This window comes from Lagenorhynchus albirostris, chromosome 11 (assembly GCF_949774975.1).
Source record: "Lagenorhynchus albirostris chromosome 11, mLagAlb1.1, whole genome shotgun sequence".
In the NCBI taxonomy this organism is placed as follows: Eukaryota; Metazoa; Chordata; class Mammalia; order Artiodactyla; family Delphinidae; genus Lagenorhynchus; species Lagenorhynchus albirostris.
In genome coordinates, this window is record NC_083105.1 from 103,619,964 (window position 1) to 103,634,125 (window position 14,162).

At 62.8% G+C, this 14,162-nt stretch overlaps 1 protein-coding gene across 20 annotated transcripts in view; it reads right to left on the reverse strand.

Annotated features, from left to right (window-relative positions):
* The window catches only part of MICAL3 (microtubule associated monooxygenase, calponin and LIM domain containing 3), a 175,206-nt gene that overhangs the window by 23,155 nt on the left and 137,889 nt on the right, over positions 1-14,162 (reverse strand). For 12 of the 20 annotated variants that reach the window (XM_060164477.1, XM_060164476.1, XM_060164475.1 and 9 more), the window contains 9 exons: positions 12,019-12,245; positions 10,659-10,745; positions 8,673-8,807; positions 7,656-7,718; positions 4,913-5,026; positions 4,109-4,246; positions 3,834-3,916; positions 1,249-2,947; positions 718-812 (listed from right to left, as the gene is read on the reverse strand). In XM_060164477.1, coding sequence (XP_060020460.1) covers positions 718-812; positions 1,249-2,947; positions 3,834-3,916; positions 4,109-4,246; positions 4,913-5,026; positions 7,656-7,718; positions 8,673-8,807; positions 10,659-10,745; positions 12,019-12,245 — 2,641 coding nt within the window. Of the gene's footprint in view, positions 1-717; positions 813-1,248; positions 2,948-3,833; positions 3,917-4,108; positions 4,247-4,912; positions 5,027-7,655; positions 7,719-8,672; positions 8,808-10,658; positions 10,888-12,018; positions 12,246-14,162 lie in introns of those variants that run through there. The other 8 variants (XM_060164479.1, XM_060164485.1, XM_060164497.1 and 5 more) reach the window with 6 other exon arrangements.

Sequence of the window (14,162 nt, forward strand, 5' to 3'; positions counted from 1 at the left end):
CTTTTTTAAATGAAACGAAACTCAGAGGTTTGTTTCACAGCCGCCTGAAGCAGGGTCGAGGAACCACGTGCCCCACTGCGCGGACCCAAGGCTCCCGTGGGTGTCTGCAGGAGGCTCCCCACCCGCCGGCTGATGCAGCCCCATGCTCTGGGGGTGTCCCACGCCCCTCAGTTCTTACTCTGAAGATGCTCAGACCTGCAGGAGACGGAGAGGCGGACGACACCCTCGCCAACCTGTGCCTCTTCTGAGTCGCCTGCAGACGACACGGCCCTTCCCCCCACAGATGGAGCTCATGTGTCCTCAGCACAAGATGCTTCCCACGCAGCTCCCGCACTCCAATAGCGTACTCGGGGCGAAACCGGGGTGACGTTATCACGTACCCGGACATAATGTCGTGCCAGGTCAGCACGTCCTGGGCGCAGCCCTGACTTCAGTATTCCCTACATGGACCCCGGCGACAGGGTGCTCGTGGGATCCTAGGGCTGGGGTCCCAGACTCGCTGTCGGTGTGGATGAGGAGGGCGCCTGGGGCCCGGGGACAGCTGTGGTCAGAGGGACGCGCTCCCCCTCAGACTGGCCCTGACACAGGCGGCTCGGGCCCAGAGGAGAGCTCCCGCCGTGTCTTGGCCTGGACACGGGCCAGGCGCGGGGTTCAGCTGCGCGTCGGCTGGGGTGAGGCGCTGAACAGGGGACGGAGTCACAGCCGCGGCCCACCCACCTCTCTCCTGGACTTCTGGGAGGTCCGCTCCAGGACATCGTCGCTGGAGATGTCCGAGTCCTCCGAGCAGCTCAGCTGGCGTCGGGGCCGCAGCTCTGGGGGGGCAGAGGCAGAGCAGGGACAGTGACCCGTGGCCACACGGGGTACTCTCCCCACTTCCACACTCACGGCAGCCCAGGGCAGGGGAGCGGAGGTGTGGTTCTCCCCGGTTTGGGTCTGTCCCGCATCCGGAGCCACGAGCCTGGATGCTGACGCACATCCGGGCGGGACTGGGCCCACACGCACGGAAGGGGCCCCGTCTGGAGCCAGCGCCCAGCCACTCACCATCAGGCCCTCCCTGGGAAGTCACAGCCCCCCACGGCCCCCGCCCAGCTGCACGCTGGTTTCAGAAGGTGCTGGGTTTAGTCTCCTTCTCCCTAGGAAGCCCCAGGGGAGGGGGCAGCATGGGAAGTGGGTCTTTCGAGGGAGCTACAGGGGCTGGAGAGCCCGCACCGTGCGCTCTGCCCGGGAGGGGCCCCCGTGCTGCTGTACCTGCTCTCGTGACAGGAGACGCCCCCGGCTTGCCGGCGTCCACAGTGGTCCCACTGGAAGGGGTGCTGGGGCGGGACCTGCCATCACCCTTCTTCTTCTTGTCCTTCCTGTACCCGGAGAAGACGGACTTCCACAGGGACCTGGGCTTGGCTGCTGCTTCCTCCAGGGCGCTGGGGCTGGGCCTCTCCGGGGGCCGGCCGTCACCCTTGGGCTTCTTCTCTTTCTTGTTTCTTCTGGGGGAGAAGAGGGACGATCTCTTCTTGCTCTTCCCGCTGGAGCCCTCGGACGAGGTAACCGAGCCGTCCAGGCCCCCTGAGTCCGAGGGAGGCGACGGGACCTCCTCACTCGTGGCTTTGTGCGTTGGGGTGGGCTCCTCGGGGCCCTTGGGGGGCACGGCAGTGGCTCTGCGGGGTGCCGGGGTCCTGGGGGCCCTGGGGGCGGTGGCCACGGTGTCCATCTCCTTCATCCTGCTCAGCTGCCGGGCCATGGCATCCCTCAGCGCCGGGCTCCGCACTGACTTCTCCCGGGCGCGCATACGCTCGGCTGCCAGCTCCTTGGCCTCGGCGGAGACCAGCGGCAGCCCCCGCTTCTGTGGCGGGAGCCCACTCTCAGGCCCCCGGCCTCTCTCCTGGGCCAGGGGCTGCTCGGGGCAGGGCCAGCGGGAGGGGGGCGTGAAGAAGGGCTCCTGCAGACTCGAGTCCTCCGTGCGGTCGTCATACGTGTCCTCCACATCGTCCGCAAAGGGGATCTCGTCCACGCTCTCCACAAATGGCTTCGGTGCCTCCTCTGGGGGCGGCCGGGTGGGCTCCCGCGGGGTCCGCAAGCATGCGGCCGGTGCTCGGGGCTCCGAGGCTGCGAGCTGCCCCGCCAGGGCCGGCTTCCCATGAAGGGTGGCGGGCTCCTCGTCGGGAGGTGGGGGCGGCGGGCTGGAGGGGGGCGTGAGCATGGTGGAGTCGGATGTGCTGAAGCTCTGGCTGCCGGGCGTCCTGGTGCGGGAGGAGCTGCCCTGCAGGCCCAGCCCCGAGCTGCTGGACAGGTCTCTGTGCTCCGCCCGGGCGCCCTTCGGCTCCCTGCCAGGTGGGGACCCCGGGGTGGGCGGGGAGGGCTGGGTCCCCCTGGCGGCAGGCGGCCCCAGCCTCCCGGGGACAGGTGTGGGTTTCAGAAGCCAGGGTCCCTCGCCCTGGGGGAGCTTCTCAGCTCGACAGGCCTGCAGGGGCGCGGGCTGGAACGCGGGCTCAGGTCCAGGGCCCCGTCGCACGGGCGTGAGCCCCAGGCTGCGGCGGATCTCCGCGCTCTTCATCCAGAACTCTGCCACCAGGTCGCTGCGTCTCAGGGCCTCGTCCCCAGGGAGGGGGCTGCCCAGTGTGTCCTTGGTGACCCCCTGGCTCTTCACGGGGAGGGGGGCCAGGGGGGTGGAGGTTCTGGCTGGCACAGGCTGGAAGCGGATGGGGGACACGGTGGGGGACGGCACGGTGGCCTCGGCGGACGGCTGAGGCTGGGAGCAAATGGGGAGGGGGGCCAGCGGGGACCGGCGCTGTGGGCTTGCAGGTGAGGGCGGCGTCCTGGCTTCGGGCTGCGATTGTACAGGGGTGCCGGCTGTGGGCTCCCCATGGGCGAGCTCTGGCTCTGGCTCTGGCATAGGGCTCTCCGCGGGCAGCCCCCTCGGGGCGGCTGCAGAGGCGCGCGGGGCTCGGGCGCCCTGTAGGAAAGCAAGGTGACAGGAGCTGCTTAGACGGCAGGGCTCTGATGGGCACGCTCTCTCGCCAAGGGCCTGAGCTTCCTGAAACACCCTCTCCATGCGGGGGGCCACGATCAAGGGCCAGGAGAACACCCCCCGTTTTGATCCATCTGTCAAGCTTCAGAGCCCCTCACCCAGTGAACATGTGAAGCTTTCAGGTTTGGTTCATCCCAAATGCATCTGGTTCTTTGGGCCCTGAACTGACATCAGCCAAAGGATGCTAACGACCAGCCCCAGAGCTCCGAGGTCTCTTGACTTAAGACTTAAAACAGCATCAATCGCGTCTGCCTCCCGGACTGTCCTTCCTGCCACGCCCCGGCCTCATTGCAGATGAAACCCCCCAAATCACCTTGCTCTTCAGGACCCCAAAGACCAAGCCAAGTAGCCCCAGGCCTCAAGCTCCGGCCGCCCTCTAGATGGCCTCCCCTACAACGTGTTCCACAGGACACAGTGTTACTATCTATTTATGGAGCATCCTGCAGTGTGTGGTTCAAAGACCACGGGTCACCTGGACAAGTATTTTTAATTTAGAAAGTCATACATTCATTTTAGCATAATATTGAGAAAAAACACATCTGTTGTATCAAACCAGTAATCCCACAAATATTACTGTTTTAACTTAAAAATAAATTTATGTTAAAACGGTATGCTGTATGGACACACAGAAAACAGTAGTGGGAAGCTCAGTGGTGGGATTGGCGCACAGCAGGCCACACTGGGCCGGAGCCCCAGGGCCACTCCTGTTTTCAACAGCCCATCAGCACAGGGAATAAAAAAACTGGGTTCACACCAAGGCCCCTAAGGAGTCCCATCAGCTCTGCCTCCAAAGTGGGCCCCAAATCCTTACCTGTGCCCTGGGGCTGTGGGCTGGGGAGGACAGGACCGAGTGCTCCTCAGGGGACCGGCTGGGGCTGGAGACTTGGGAGCGACCTGAGAAAACAGACACAGGATTTGCAAGAGGAAACACCCGCTCGCACTGCAGCGGGGCTGCTCCCAGGGCGTCCCGGCCTCGGCCATGTCACCAGTGTAGGATCTGCATCCAAAGGTCCAAAGGTGAGCTGCACAGGTGCCACAGGGGAAGGGGCCGTGCAGGGAGGGGAGGGCAGGGGCTCGCACACAGACCTCTCTCTGGGCGCCTTGCCAAGGCCGGCAGTGGCTCCTCCTCGCCTTCAGACACCCGCAGCTCCAGTCCCACTCCCGCCGCCACCTGCTGCAGCTCCGTGTCAGTCTCTGACGGAACGTCGTCCGACCAGTGCTGACCTGCCGAGAGAAGTGAGCACAGACCTCAAGTGAGGCTGTGCTCCTTGCCAGGCTCCCGGCTCCTCAGAGGACAGCCGCCAGGCCACCAACTGCAGCGTGAGGTCCAGCCGGCTCTGCATCCCGGCCAGGCGCTGCCCGCTGGTCCCCCTCCTGAGACTCGTCCATCAACACAGCATCCTCTGTGACGCGGAGCCCCAGGACGCCCATGGCACCTCCTCTCTTTTGAGGGTGCGGGCCTTCCTGAGCACACGGACGGCTCCACAGGAAGGACCAGCCTCGAGGACTCGGAGCCCGCCCGGCCCAGCCCCGCCCGTTCTCACCTCCCAGCCCAGTCCCTGCCCCTCCCCCTCAACGCCATCTCCTCCTCGTACCAGCTTCCAGAGGCAGCAGCTGGATTAAAGGCCTCGTAGGAAGCCCTGAATCTGCTCGGTTTCTCCCCAAGACTTAACGAGCGCAGCCCACGTCCAAAGGGTGGGTGAAACGACACATCTTCAGATTAGTGGCAGAACAAGGAAGGAACCAGGAGCCCTAACGGCCGCTCCTCTGAGCACCTCACTTTCGTCTTAATGTGTGTTCCGTCTTCCCTGAGCTCAGGCCACTGCGGGCCCCTCCCCGGGAGGAAGAAGGCGGGCACCACGGTTGGGGGAGGCTCTGGGGTCCCCGTACCATCGCCCAGCTCTGCGCCAGTGTCCCCCGTGTCCCCATTCTCCGCTGCCTCGCCTTCTATCTCTGCTGGCTCTGAGTCCACATCTTCTTCCAGGTCGTCCTCGTCAAACGGGACTGCAAGGCAGAGACGTTCAAAGGAAGGAAGAGGAGAGAGACGACAGATAGACAACAGACGTGTGGGCAGAGGGCTCCCAGGGCTGTCACGTGACGACCGCAAAGAGGAGAGGGGAGAAGCCTGCCTGGGTGGGGGTCGGTGGGCCGGGAGGGCTCCGAGGGCAGGGCGGGGCCAGGCTGGGCGGGGCCTCCTGAACACGGATCAGGAAGGTACCCAGCTGCAAACGTGGCAGCGGGGCCCTGCACCCACCGAAGCGTGCACAAGCCGCTTAACCCTCGAGGGGGCTGCTAACCCTGCCTTTCAGGGAAGGCACGGAGCCCAGGCAGCTGGGGGGTCTGTTTGCAGCCCCACCGCTCAGCCTGGCACCAGTGCCGTGTGCAGGGGGGTGACCGACCGGCAGGGCTGCAGCCCCGCTTGGGAGAATTTAGACACGTACTTTTTTTAAGTGTAAGAGAGGGGGACGAGGGGACGTGGAAAGTTCGTTTTTTTGGACTCAAGACCAGCCCTTCAGCACCGCAAAATGCGGCAAAGCTTCATTTCTCCTGAGCAAGGAGGCTAACGTACACACTCACACACACTCACACCTGTTCCTAACCCTGCACAAGAACTCAGACTACAGTTCAGGTTACAAGAAGGCAGCAGGAAGCAGCCACAGACGCATTGCGCTGCCTGGACCAGGGGTCCCTCCTCCTGGGGTGCCCTGGGGGCTCTTCTCGGGTCTCCTTTCAGGAAAGGGGCTGGCCTTTGACCCACACATACTTGGTCTCAGGGTCAAGCCCGGCAGGCTGGGCAGCAGAGGAGCCCGCTGAAACGCAAGGCCAGGCCAAAGGACCATGAGACCCTCGATGGCCAGCAGCCCAGCCTCGTGAAGCTGCGTCCCCGGTGCCCGGGGCTGTGCAGTACCCAGCAGTGACCGTGAGTGGCCACAGGGTCAGAGCACAAGGAAACTGGGGACAAGACAGCTGTGATGGCCTGGAGGTGGACACCTCTAGGTGCTAGGAATGTACTTCTTGACCCAGGTGGCATGTGGGTGAGTCTTGGTGTTTTTAAATAATTCCTTAAGCTGTTACTTATCCTCACCACCCCTCCTGTGCACTCGGCTTATTAAGACGAGGTGATGGTGCACACCCGCTTGGGAGAGTGCTATGAAATCGGTGTGGGACAGACGAGGCAGGGCCAGGACGCCCTCCCGTGACGATGGCATTTGCCAGGACCAGTCCTGGGGAGAGCGCTCAGCTACTTCCACAGACGGAGACCTCTGTGCACCAGCACTGCTGCTCACTCATCACACAGCAGCGGAGGGGACTTCTGAGGCAAACAAGCCTCTCCTCCCGGGGCTTCCTGTGGGACAGCGAGCTGGCCGCTGATGGGGACAGAACCCGGGCCCGCCCCACGGCGGGTGCCCGCCGGGCCCACACACGTGCTACAATTAGTCTGTGAGTGGCCGGGCATCGAGAGGCAATTTTACACGCTTGTGTTGGCAAGTCCGTTGGAAGCAAGAGTGACACGGACTCCCCAGCCTGGGGTGGCTCCAGACACAGGACACCAGAGCAGCCCAAGCCCAGACCTGGCCCTGTGGCCCCCAGCGGTTCTCCTACTCAGAGAGACACCTGCACAGGCTCGGGGCTAGGAGTCTACGGTCCTCAGCGGCACCCTGAAAGGAACGACCGTCACACGTATCAAAGTACACGACAAGCATCAATGCAGCAGCAGCAACGCTGAAAGAGACATAGCTTGAGGGAGGGAACTGGGGGTTAATCCAAGTTAGGGTGGAGCGGGTGCTAGAAGCAGCCACACACAAGGAAGCAGGTGGCGCCGACACGCTCAGCTCTGGTCTATTCAGCGGCCGCTGGGGCGTCCCGATACCTCAGCCTCGTCCAACCGTCCTGGGGACAAAACTAACTAGAAGAGGGTGACCGCAGCCCTCTCTACAGCTCGGCGTGAAGGTGCCTCCTGACCTGTGAGCCGAGGAGGATAACGGGCGGCTGGCAGGCGGCTGGTGGGGCAACCAGCCTGCCCACTCGGAAGGGGCAACCAGCCCTTCTGCATTTCACAACCGGTGGGGGCCAAGGCTGTCCCACGTCCTGCCCGATGCCAGAGCCCCTCACTGAGAAATGCCCCCCCGCCGAAAAGTGCACTGAGGACAGGCAAGGTCTCTCGGCTCCCTCGTGGCCTGAGAGCTTGCAGAGAGCCCTGCACCTCGGCCTGCAGACCCAGCCTGGCCCTCACCCCAGTACTGACTGCCTCAGTCGTGGCACCACAGGAGCGGTACTGACTGTTGCGAGAATCCTCCAGCCCACACCCAGCCACTGTCCAGCCTCATTTCTGCGGACTCTGAGCCTCAGTGCTGTGCACAGTCCTTCGGCTTCGGTTTCACTCTATGTCTGCTAACAAAACGACACCCACCCCCGCCCGACTGCACTACTGCTCTGCTCTGGTCTTCCCAGGAGGGCGCGTGGCGTGTCTGGTCCATGCAAGGGCGGCGGCCTGAGCGAGGCATGCACGTGCCCCCGCCCTCCGCCGCGCATGCACTAGCGGCAGCACTAGAAGTCCAGAGTTAAGGGACCAGCAGAGCTGCCAAGAGAGTGGTTATGGTGAGCGGGCAGAGAACGAACATCACCCAACAACCTCCGGAGACCGACTCCAGCCAGGCCTGCACTGCTGCACGGCGAACGGAGGGAAGGTCGGGCCCTGAATTTGAAACAGACGATAAATACAAAGTTACACGGGAGTAAGCGTTCCCGGCGAGGAGAGCGGAGGTCCTCCTGTGGTCCACACGGAAGAGAGACGGACGACGTTACAGTCCGAGGCCCGTCCGGCCCCAACCAGGGGCAAGCAGGGTGTCGGGACAGGGAGAGGAGAGAGAGCACGGGAGGGTCAAGGGGGCGTCCCCGGTCAGCAGGCCCTCTCTTGGCTCCTGCAGAGCTGCTGGGTGTTTACGCGGCCGCAAACGTGGTTAAAGAGGTGGGCCTTGCCTGCGGCGAAGGTGGCTAACTCCCATGAAGGCCGGGCCACCCGCTCTGCGCCCTCGGCACCCTGCAGGCTGTGTCCCCAACAGGCACCGAGTGCAAACGTGGAGACAGGTGAGCAAGAGACAGAGGGCGAAGCACCAAGGCGGGCACGGTCTCCAGGTTTTCCTTTCCTTCCTTCAAAGAAGCCAGAGCAAGGTTCATCATCGTCCTGCCGTGGGCTGCAGAGCACCTCCCCTAAAACCTAGAGCTGGCAACGATGCTCCTTCAGAGGCCTCCTGGATATAAACTGCTTCTTAAAACTTTATTTCAGTCCAAGATATGGTCCCTTGACCCCATCCTGTCCGTGCACACTCACACAGAGACACACCGCATGAGGAAAAGCACAGGACATTCCTCCAAGTGGAGAAGGAAGAACCCTGCCTAGTGACACGGGCAACATCAGCAAATTCTTGGTTTTCCCAACGTCAAGTTCACTGTTTCGCGTCAGCGGACAACAGCCCACCTCTTACCCACCGAGACTTCACATATCCTCTGACGAGAGCCCAGGGAGCAGACATGCTCCGCTGGCTCTTACTTGTGAGGAGCCTGGGGGCCCCGCCCTACAGGAGAGTCCCCGCCAGCCTGAGGGGAAGCGGGACAGAGGTGCCAGGCACCCTGCACCTGGAGGAGTTACCTCTGGAAGGAGGGGACTCAGAGGCTGGTGACACTTGCTCCTCCTGGCTCTCACGGATGTGCGTCCAGTGCACGTCAGCCTGGATCTCCAAGGGATCGGCTGGATTTACGAGCTGCTGCAGCCTTGGGCTCCCAGCTAGTGTACCAGGTTCGAGGGGCAGAGGAGATGAGGAAGGGAGAGATGACGGGAAGGAAGGAAGGAGAAAGTAAACAGGCCAGGGAAGGAAGGATCAAACACCACAGGAGAGGAAACAGAAGGAAAAGTTACCATACTTGCCAGGATCAGTTTGAATCAGAAAGAAGCAAGGATTGAGAATAAGCACACGCACACACACGTGCACACGCACACACGCCCGACTTCTACTCATTCAACTTGATTCAGTCCTTCAAGCCTCATGCAGCTGTCAACGTGGATGAAGAGAGTCCTACACTCCCCTCCGATGCAGAAAGTACCTTCCTTTCTGAAGCTCTTTTCATCTTAACTGTGTCTGAGGGACCCAAGTGCCCAGTTAGGAGAAAAGAGCGGGTCACAACTGGCCTCTGCAGGGCCAGCCTCCCAAGGTCCCAAGTACGTGGCTCTGTTGGCCACACAGCCCGTGCCTATGGCCCCCTGCCGCGTGGACACAGAGGTGGGGCGGGACAGGGCAGCCAGCTCACGTGGGGCAGGCAGTGACGCTGCTGGGATTCTAGTTTTTATCTTCTGCAGCTAAAGAGAAAAACATCCCCTTCTACAATGGGCCTCATGCAGCATATGCTGGGCTGAGGCGGGGGTGCGCTCAGAGAAGGCTGCGGTGGGGAGGAAGCGGAGTCTGTCCTGCAGACCCCAGAGCACTGGGAGTTCACGGGAACAAGAAGTAAACCCCTCTTTGCCCTTTCTGAGGTCAAAGCCCTCTTCCCGAACACGCTACTGGTGCCCCGCTGACCCACCCCTGGACGTAAGACTCGGCTTCTTAGCCAGGTGAGAACTCACCAGGGGCCCCGCTGATCCACCCCTGGACGTAAGACTCGGCTTCTTAGCCAGGTGAGAACTCACCAGGGGCCCCGCTGATCCACCCCTGGACATAAGGCTCGGCTTCTTAGCCAGGTGAGAACTCACCAGGGGCCCCGCCTTCAGGCTGTTCTTGCTCTCGGGGGCCCAAGGAATCTGCATGCACCCCTGCCCCGAGGGCTCCCATAATCAGTGCTTGGACCATGCCATACAGTTGGGTTAAAATAAGGGACAGCCAGCGACTTGGGGGAGGGGACCCTACAGGAGGGAGGGTGGCTTCTCGGGCAGCAAGAGCAGGTACCACCTGATCAGAAGGACTCTCTACGGTCTAACTGGGCAACCTGGCTTTGGCTTTGGCTTCATCATGAAAATGACAACCTCCTAATCTCCAAGCAACAGGGAACGTGACGTGGGCAGAACTCACCGCTAAGGCCACCGAACGTGGATGGGGGCTGTGCTGGGCGTGGGGTCGCAGCCCGTGTGCTCTCTTGGGAACCGCTGGCCTCTAAGGGCTTCCTCTAGGGTCGAGGGGCCTTGGTGGTGCTGGACGGGGCTGAGTCACAGCAGCCACCAGAGAGCCCGACTGTCTTCGGACCGAGACATTAAGTCAAGGAGGAAACGCAGGCCCCTTCTCCACCTTCCAGGCAAGCAGGGGAAGACAGCGAGCCTTCTCCCTGGGGCGCGCCTGCGTGTCGCCAGTGCATGCAGCCTTGGGGACTCATCGCCCAGGCACAGGGGAGGGGCTCCGGGCGCCTGTGCTGGCCCCGCCACTTCTGAGAGCTGACTGTGACGTGGGGTGCTCGGCTCACATCAGAGGAGGAGCTGAGTCGTAACCGGATGAGGGACTGGCAGCAAATGGTCAAGGGGCACAGGGGCACCCAGGGGTGGATGCCTCGCCCGCCACTGCAGCTCTAGGAAACCCCGTCTCTCCACAGGGGACCTGCTCTCGGGGGCAGCTGGACGGCTGCCAGGGGCCGGGGTGGAGGTGGGCAGAGGTACCTTCACGTGTACCCATGTCCTCTTCCTCTGGCAGGTGCCCCAGCGGCTGGCCTTGCAGGAGTTCTCTGTCCCGGGGCCAGTACTCTCCTTCCACACCCACAGCAAAGCACCGCGTGGGGACAGATGGGGAGGAGAGGACAGAGAGAAGAGTCATCCCCAGGTTCCTCCACTCCAAGCCCATTCCCGCAGGCTGGAGCCGGACGCTACTTCCACGTCCAGGAGATCAGGTCTCGGGAGGGAAGCAGGGCCAAGCTCTCCTGAAGAGGGGGTACCACGCCCCGACCCCTGGCTGTGTCCCCTGGGGCGGGCCGTGCACGCGATCCCCACTGACTCACGCCGGGGCACTCGGCTCTACAGACACAGCTGGCGGAGGAAGCAGCCCGGATGCCACCCCCTACTCCTCACACGAGGGCGGTGTGCAGGCCCCACGTGCTGCCTTGGGGTCCCACCCCAACCTCCAGGTGGGAGGGAGGCCTACACAGCAGAACCGGGGCCACAGGGGCTCCAGGAGCCCGAGGGAGGCCCCACCTCTGCCGCCTGACCTCGTCAGGGCCGCCAGCTTGGGGCTCCACTGCCAGCTGAGGACCACGGGTAATGCGCACCCTGCCCGGTCAGCGCCTGGCCCTCACTGAGCTGGAGCGAACGAGCCCGGGCTGGGACTGGCCGCCGAGCACAGGGAACTCCAGGAGGAACAGAGAGATAGGCCTGCAAGGCGCAGAGCCCTCCAGGGCCAGCCCCACGGGCCAGGCTCCTTGGCTAACGGCTCACGTCCTCTTCATCCTGCCCACACCCCACACGGACACCACGGCCTAAGCAGACACGAGTTCCCGCAGACTCAGGGCTCTGCCTGCCTGGCCCTGCTCACCACTCCAGGCCCGGTGCAGCCGGGACAGGAAGACTGACCCTCCGACAAAGGCCAGAGAAGGAGCCCAGGAAGCTCTTCCTCACCACCCGGGATCACACAGGCGGACGGGGCAGGACCCAACACCTCGAGTGCGAGACAAGAGGCATCTCAGAGCCAGCCCGACTGACCTACCAGGACACAGGTCCCAGCACGTCACCACGCACCACCGGTGACCCCTCCTGAGGGGCCCTCCCTCCTCAATGCTCGGCAGCCTCCGACGTCCAGGACCAGGAGCCAGGGAAGCCCCAGAAAGCTAAGTTCCCTTCGTTCCTTTAGCTGGAACAGGACAGGACGAGTGGCCTGACCTGGAGGAGGCCCTCATCTGCCTCTGCATGCAGCTCTACCCGGACAGCCCTTCATGGGTCCCCTGGGGCCTGTGGGAGGCATGCCACGTGACCCCGGCCACAGAAGCCTCCCACACGCGGGTCGGGTCGGGAGAAGAGGCTTTACTCTGACCTTCACTAGACGCGTCCTCCTCGTCCTCCTCGTCCTCCTCGTCCTCCTCGTCCCCTGCGTCCTCCGCGTCCTCCTCCCCAGCTGCGAAGCTCCTGGAGGCCTCGAGCTCCTCTTCACTCCTTCCTTTCAGAAGAGCATGGATCCTCACGGCCTCCTTCCAGGGAACGCCGCCCAGGTCCGAGGGGGGCAGTGGGGGTTCCTCCTCCTCCATCTCGGACTCAGAACTGCTGCAGAAGTGACCACAGAACCCAGTGAGGGGGCCACAGAATGGAGAAGGGGGTGGCTCAAAGCCAGGGGCACAGGCAGAGGCTCCCGGCAAGGCACCTGCCGGGCGGGAAGGGAGGGACGACACCTTGGGGCCAGCGCACAGAGGGTGAATGGAGGGCGAGATGGGTCACACAGGCCGGGGCAGCCCCGCCAAGCACAGGCTCGAAGCTCGTGACCCTGGGGACCGAGGGTGAAGAGCACCTCCGCTCCCGTGGACGCACCATCTCGTTGGAGGATCCCGGGTGGGAAGAAGGGCCGCCGGCAGGAAGCGGGCTGGCGGAGGTGCTGCTCACAGGAAAGGGAGCCCCAGGCCCCGCTCCCAAACCCCACAGTGCAGTGTGCAACGCTGCGGGTGAGGGCGCCTGGACAAGCGCCCACCCTGAGGAGGGGTGCTCGCTGTGCGAGGGCCCCGACGCCTGCTCCCGGGGCTAAGAGCTCCCGCCTTGCTCAGAGGGCCTGGCCCAGCCGCCCGTGTCTGGAGGAGACCCTAAGCCCCGGGATGCCCTGCCTGATGGGGAGGCCTGACTCCCTGGGGCCTCCGGTCAGGATGGAGAGTCTAAGAACGTGGTTTGGGGTGAAGGCCTTGGGTCACCAGCGTCAGCCGACCCGGAGACCGGGCTCAACCACATTCCACAGGGAACGTGGACCCCAAGGCTCTGTGGGTGTCGTCACACATTAACACCAGGAGAGTGGCTCTGCCTGAGCCCACAGGGACGGGAGCCGCCCTTCTCAGACTGGCCTCCGCGCTCCGCTCCGTAACGGAGAAGGGCCGTGAGCACAGCCCCGCCAGTGGGTTCTGTCCTGTAGCCTTTCTAGAAAATTACTGCACCCGAGGGTGGCGCTGGGGACTCCATCACTTTCATCGAGTCAGAGGTGAGGGTGGCCTCCAGGGCTGTGTCCCTCGACCCCTCACTGGGCCGCAGGGCTTTGCCACGACAACTGTGTGACCACGAGCTGGCTGGTCATGCTCTCCAAGCCTGTGTCCACGCCGGGAAGGGGGTGTGAACACCAGCTTGTAGCGGGTGCCCCTAGTGGAGTGAGACTTTACTGACCGCATCACGCTTGTGCTACACTCCGGTCCTCCAGCCATCCATTCGCTTGTTTACACATTTACACACTCATTCATGCGTGCACTCAGCAGACGTTTCTGAGCACCTACTGAAGCTCAGCCGCTGACCTCAGAAAGAAAGAGCGGCTCCTCACTGCCGGCAGCTCAGTCTGGCAACTCCTACTTCACTCATTCATTCAACTACAATTTACTGAGTGTCTCTGCCCACAGTGCCCTTCCTAGACGTCACAAAGCTGCCACAGAAAAGATCTTCAGTGTCAGGGGAGACAAGATGCGAACACCAGGACTAGACGAGGTGGCCGGTAAATGCAGGGCGGTGGGGGTCTGTGCGAGGCAGTTTCAAGTGGGAAGACATAAGAATGTGGACCACAGAAAGCTTGTCCTCTGGAGTTTGTTAGCCCTCAGTGTTTACTTAGCCATGATTTTTGCCTTATCGTTGTGATTTCACTTCTTTACACTTATTAACTAACGACAACGTGTGAGCCCGTGTGTGTCATTTAACATCTTTCAAACGTGAAATCAGGGTAAGAATGCCTCCGGTGCTCAGCTCTAACCTCAGGTCGATTTGCAACACTTCAGGTGGACAGGGAGGCCAGCCTGCCCTCCTTCATGCCAGGCGCACTGGGGCCCCAGCTGTCGGCGGGCAGCTCTCTGGGGGGTGGGCTCAGGGCAGCCCCTCCCCGTGCCGTGTCATGAGGGCAGCTTGCGTGATGAGGCCCTACTTGAAGCTGTGACAGCTCAAGGACCACGGAGAATAGCAAGGGAGGCACAGAGCATAAAAACAGGGCGGAAGGTCAACCATGCTTCT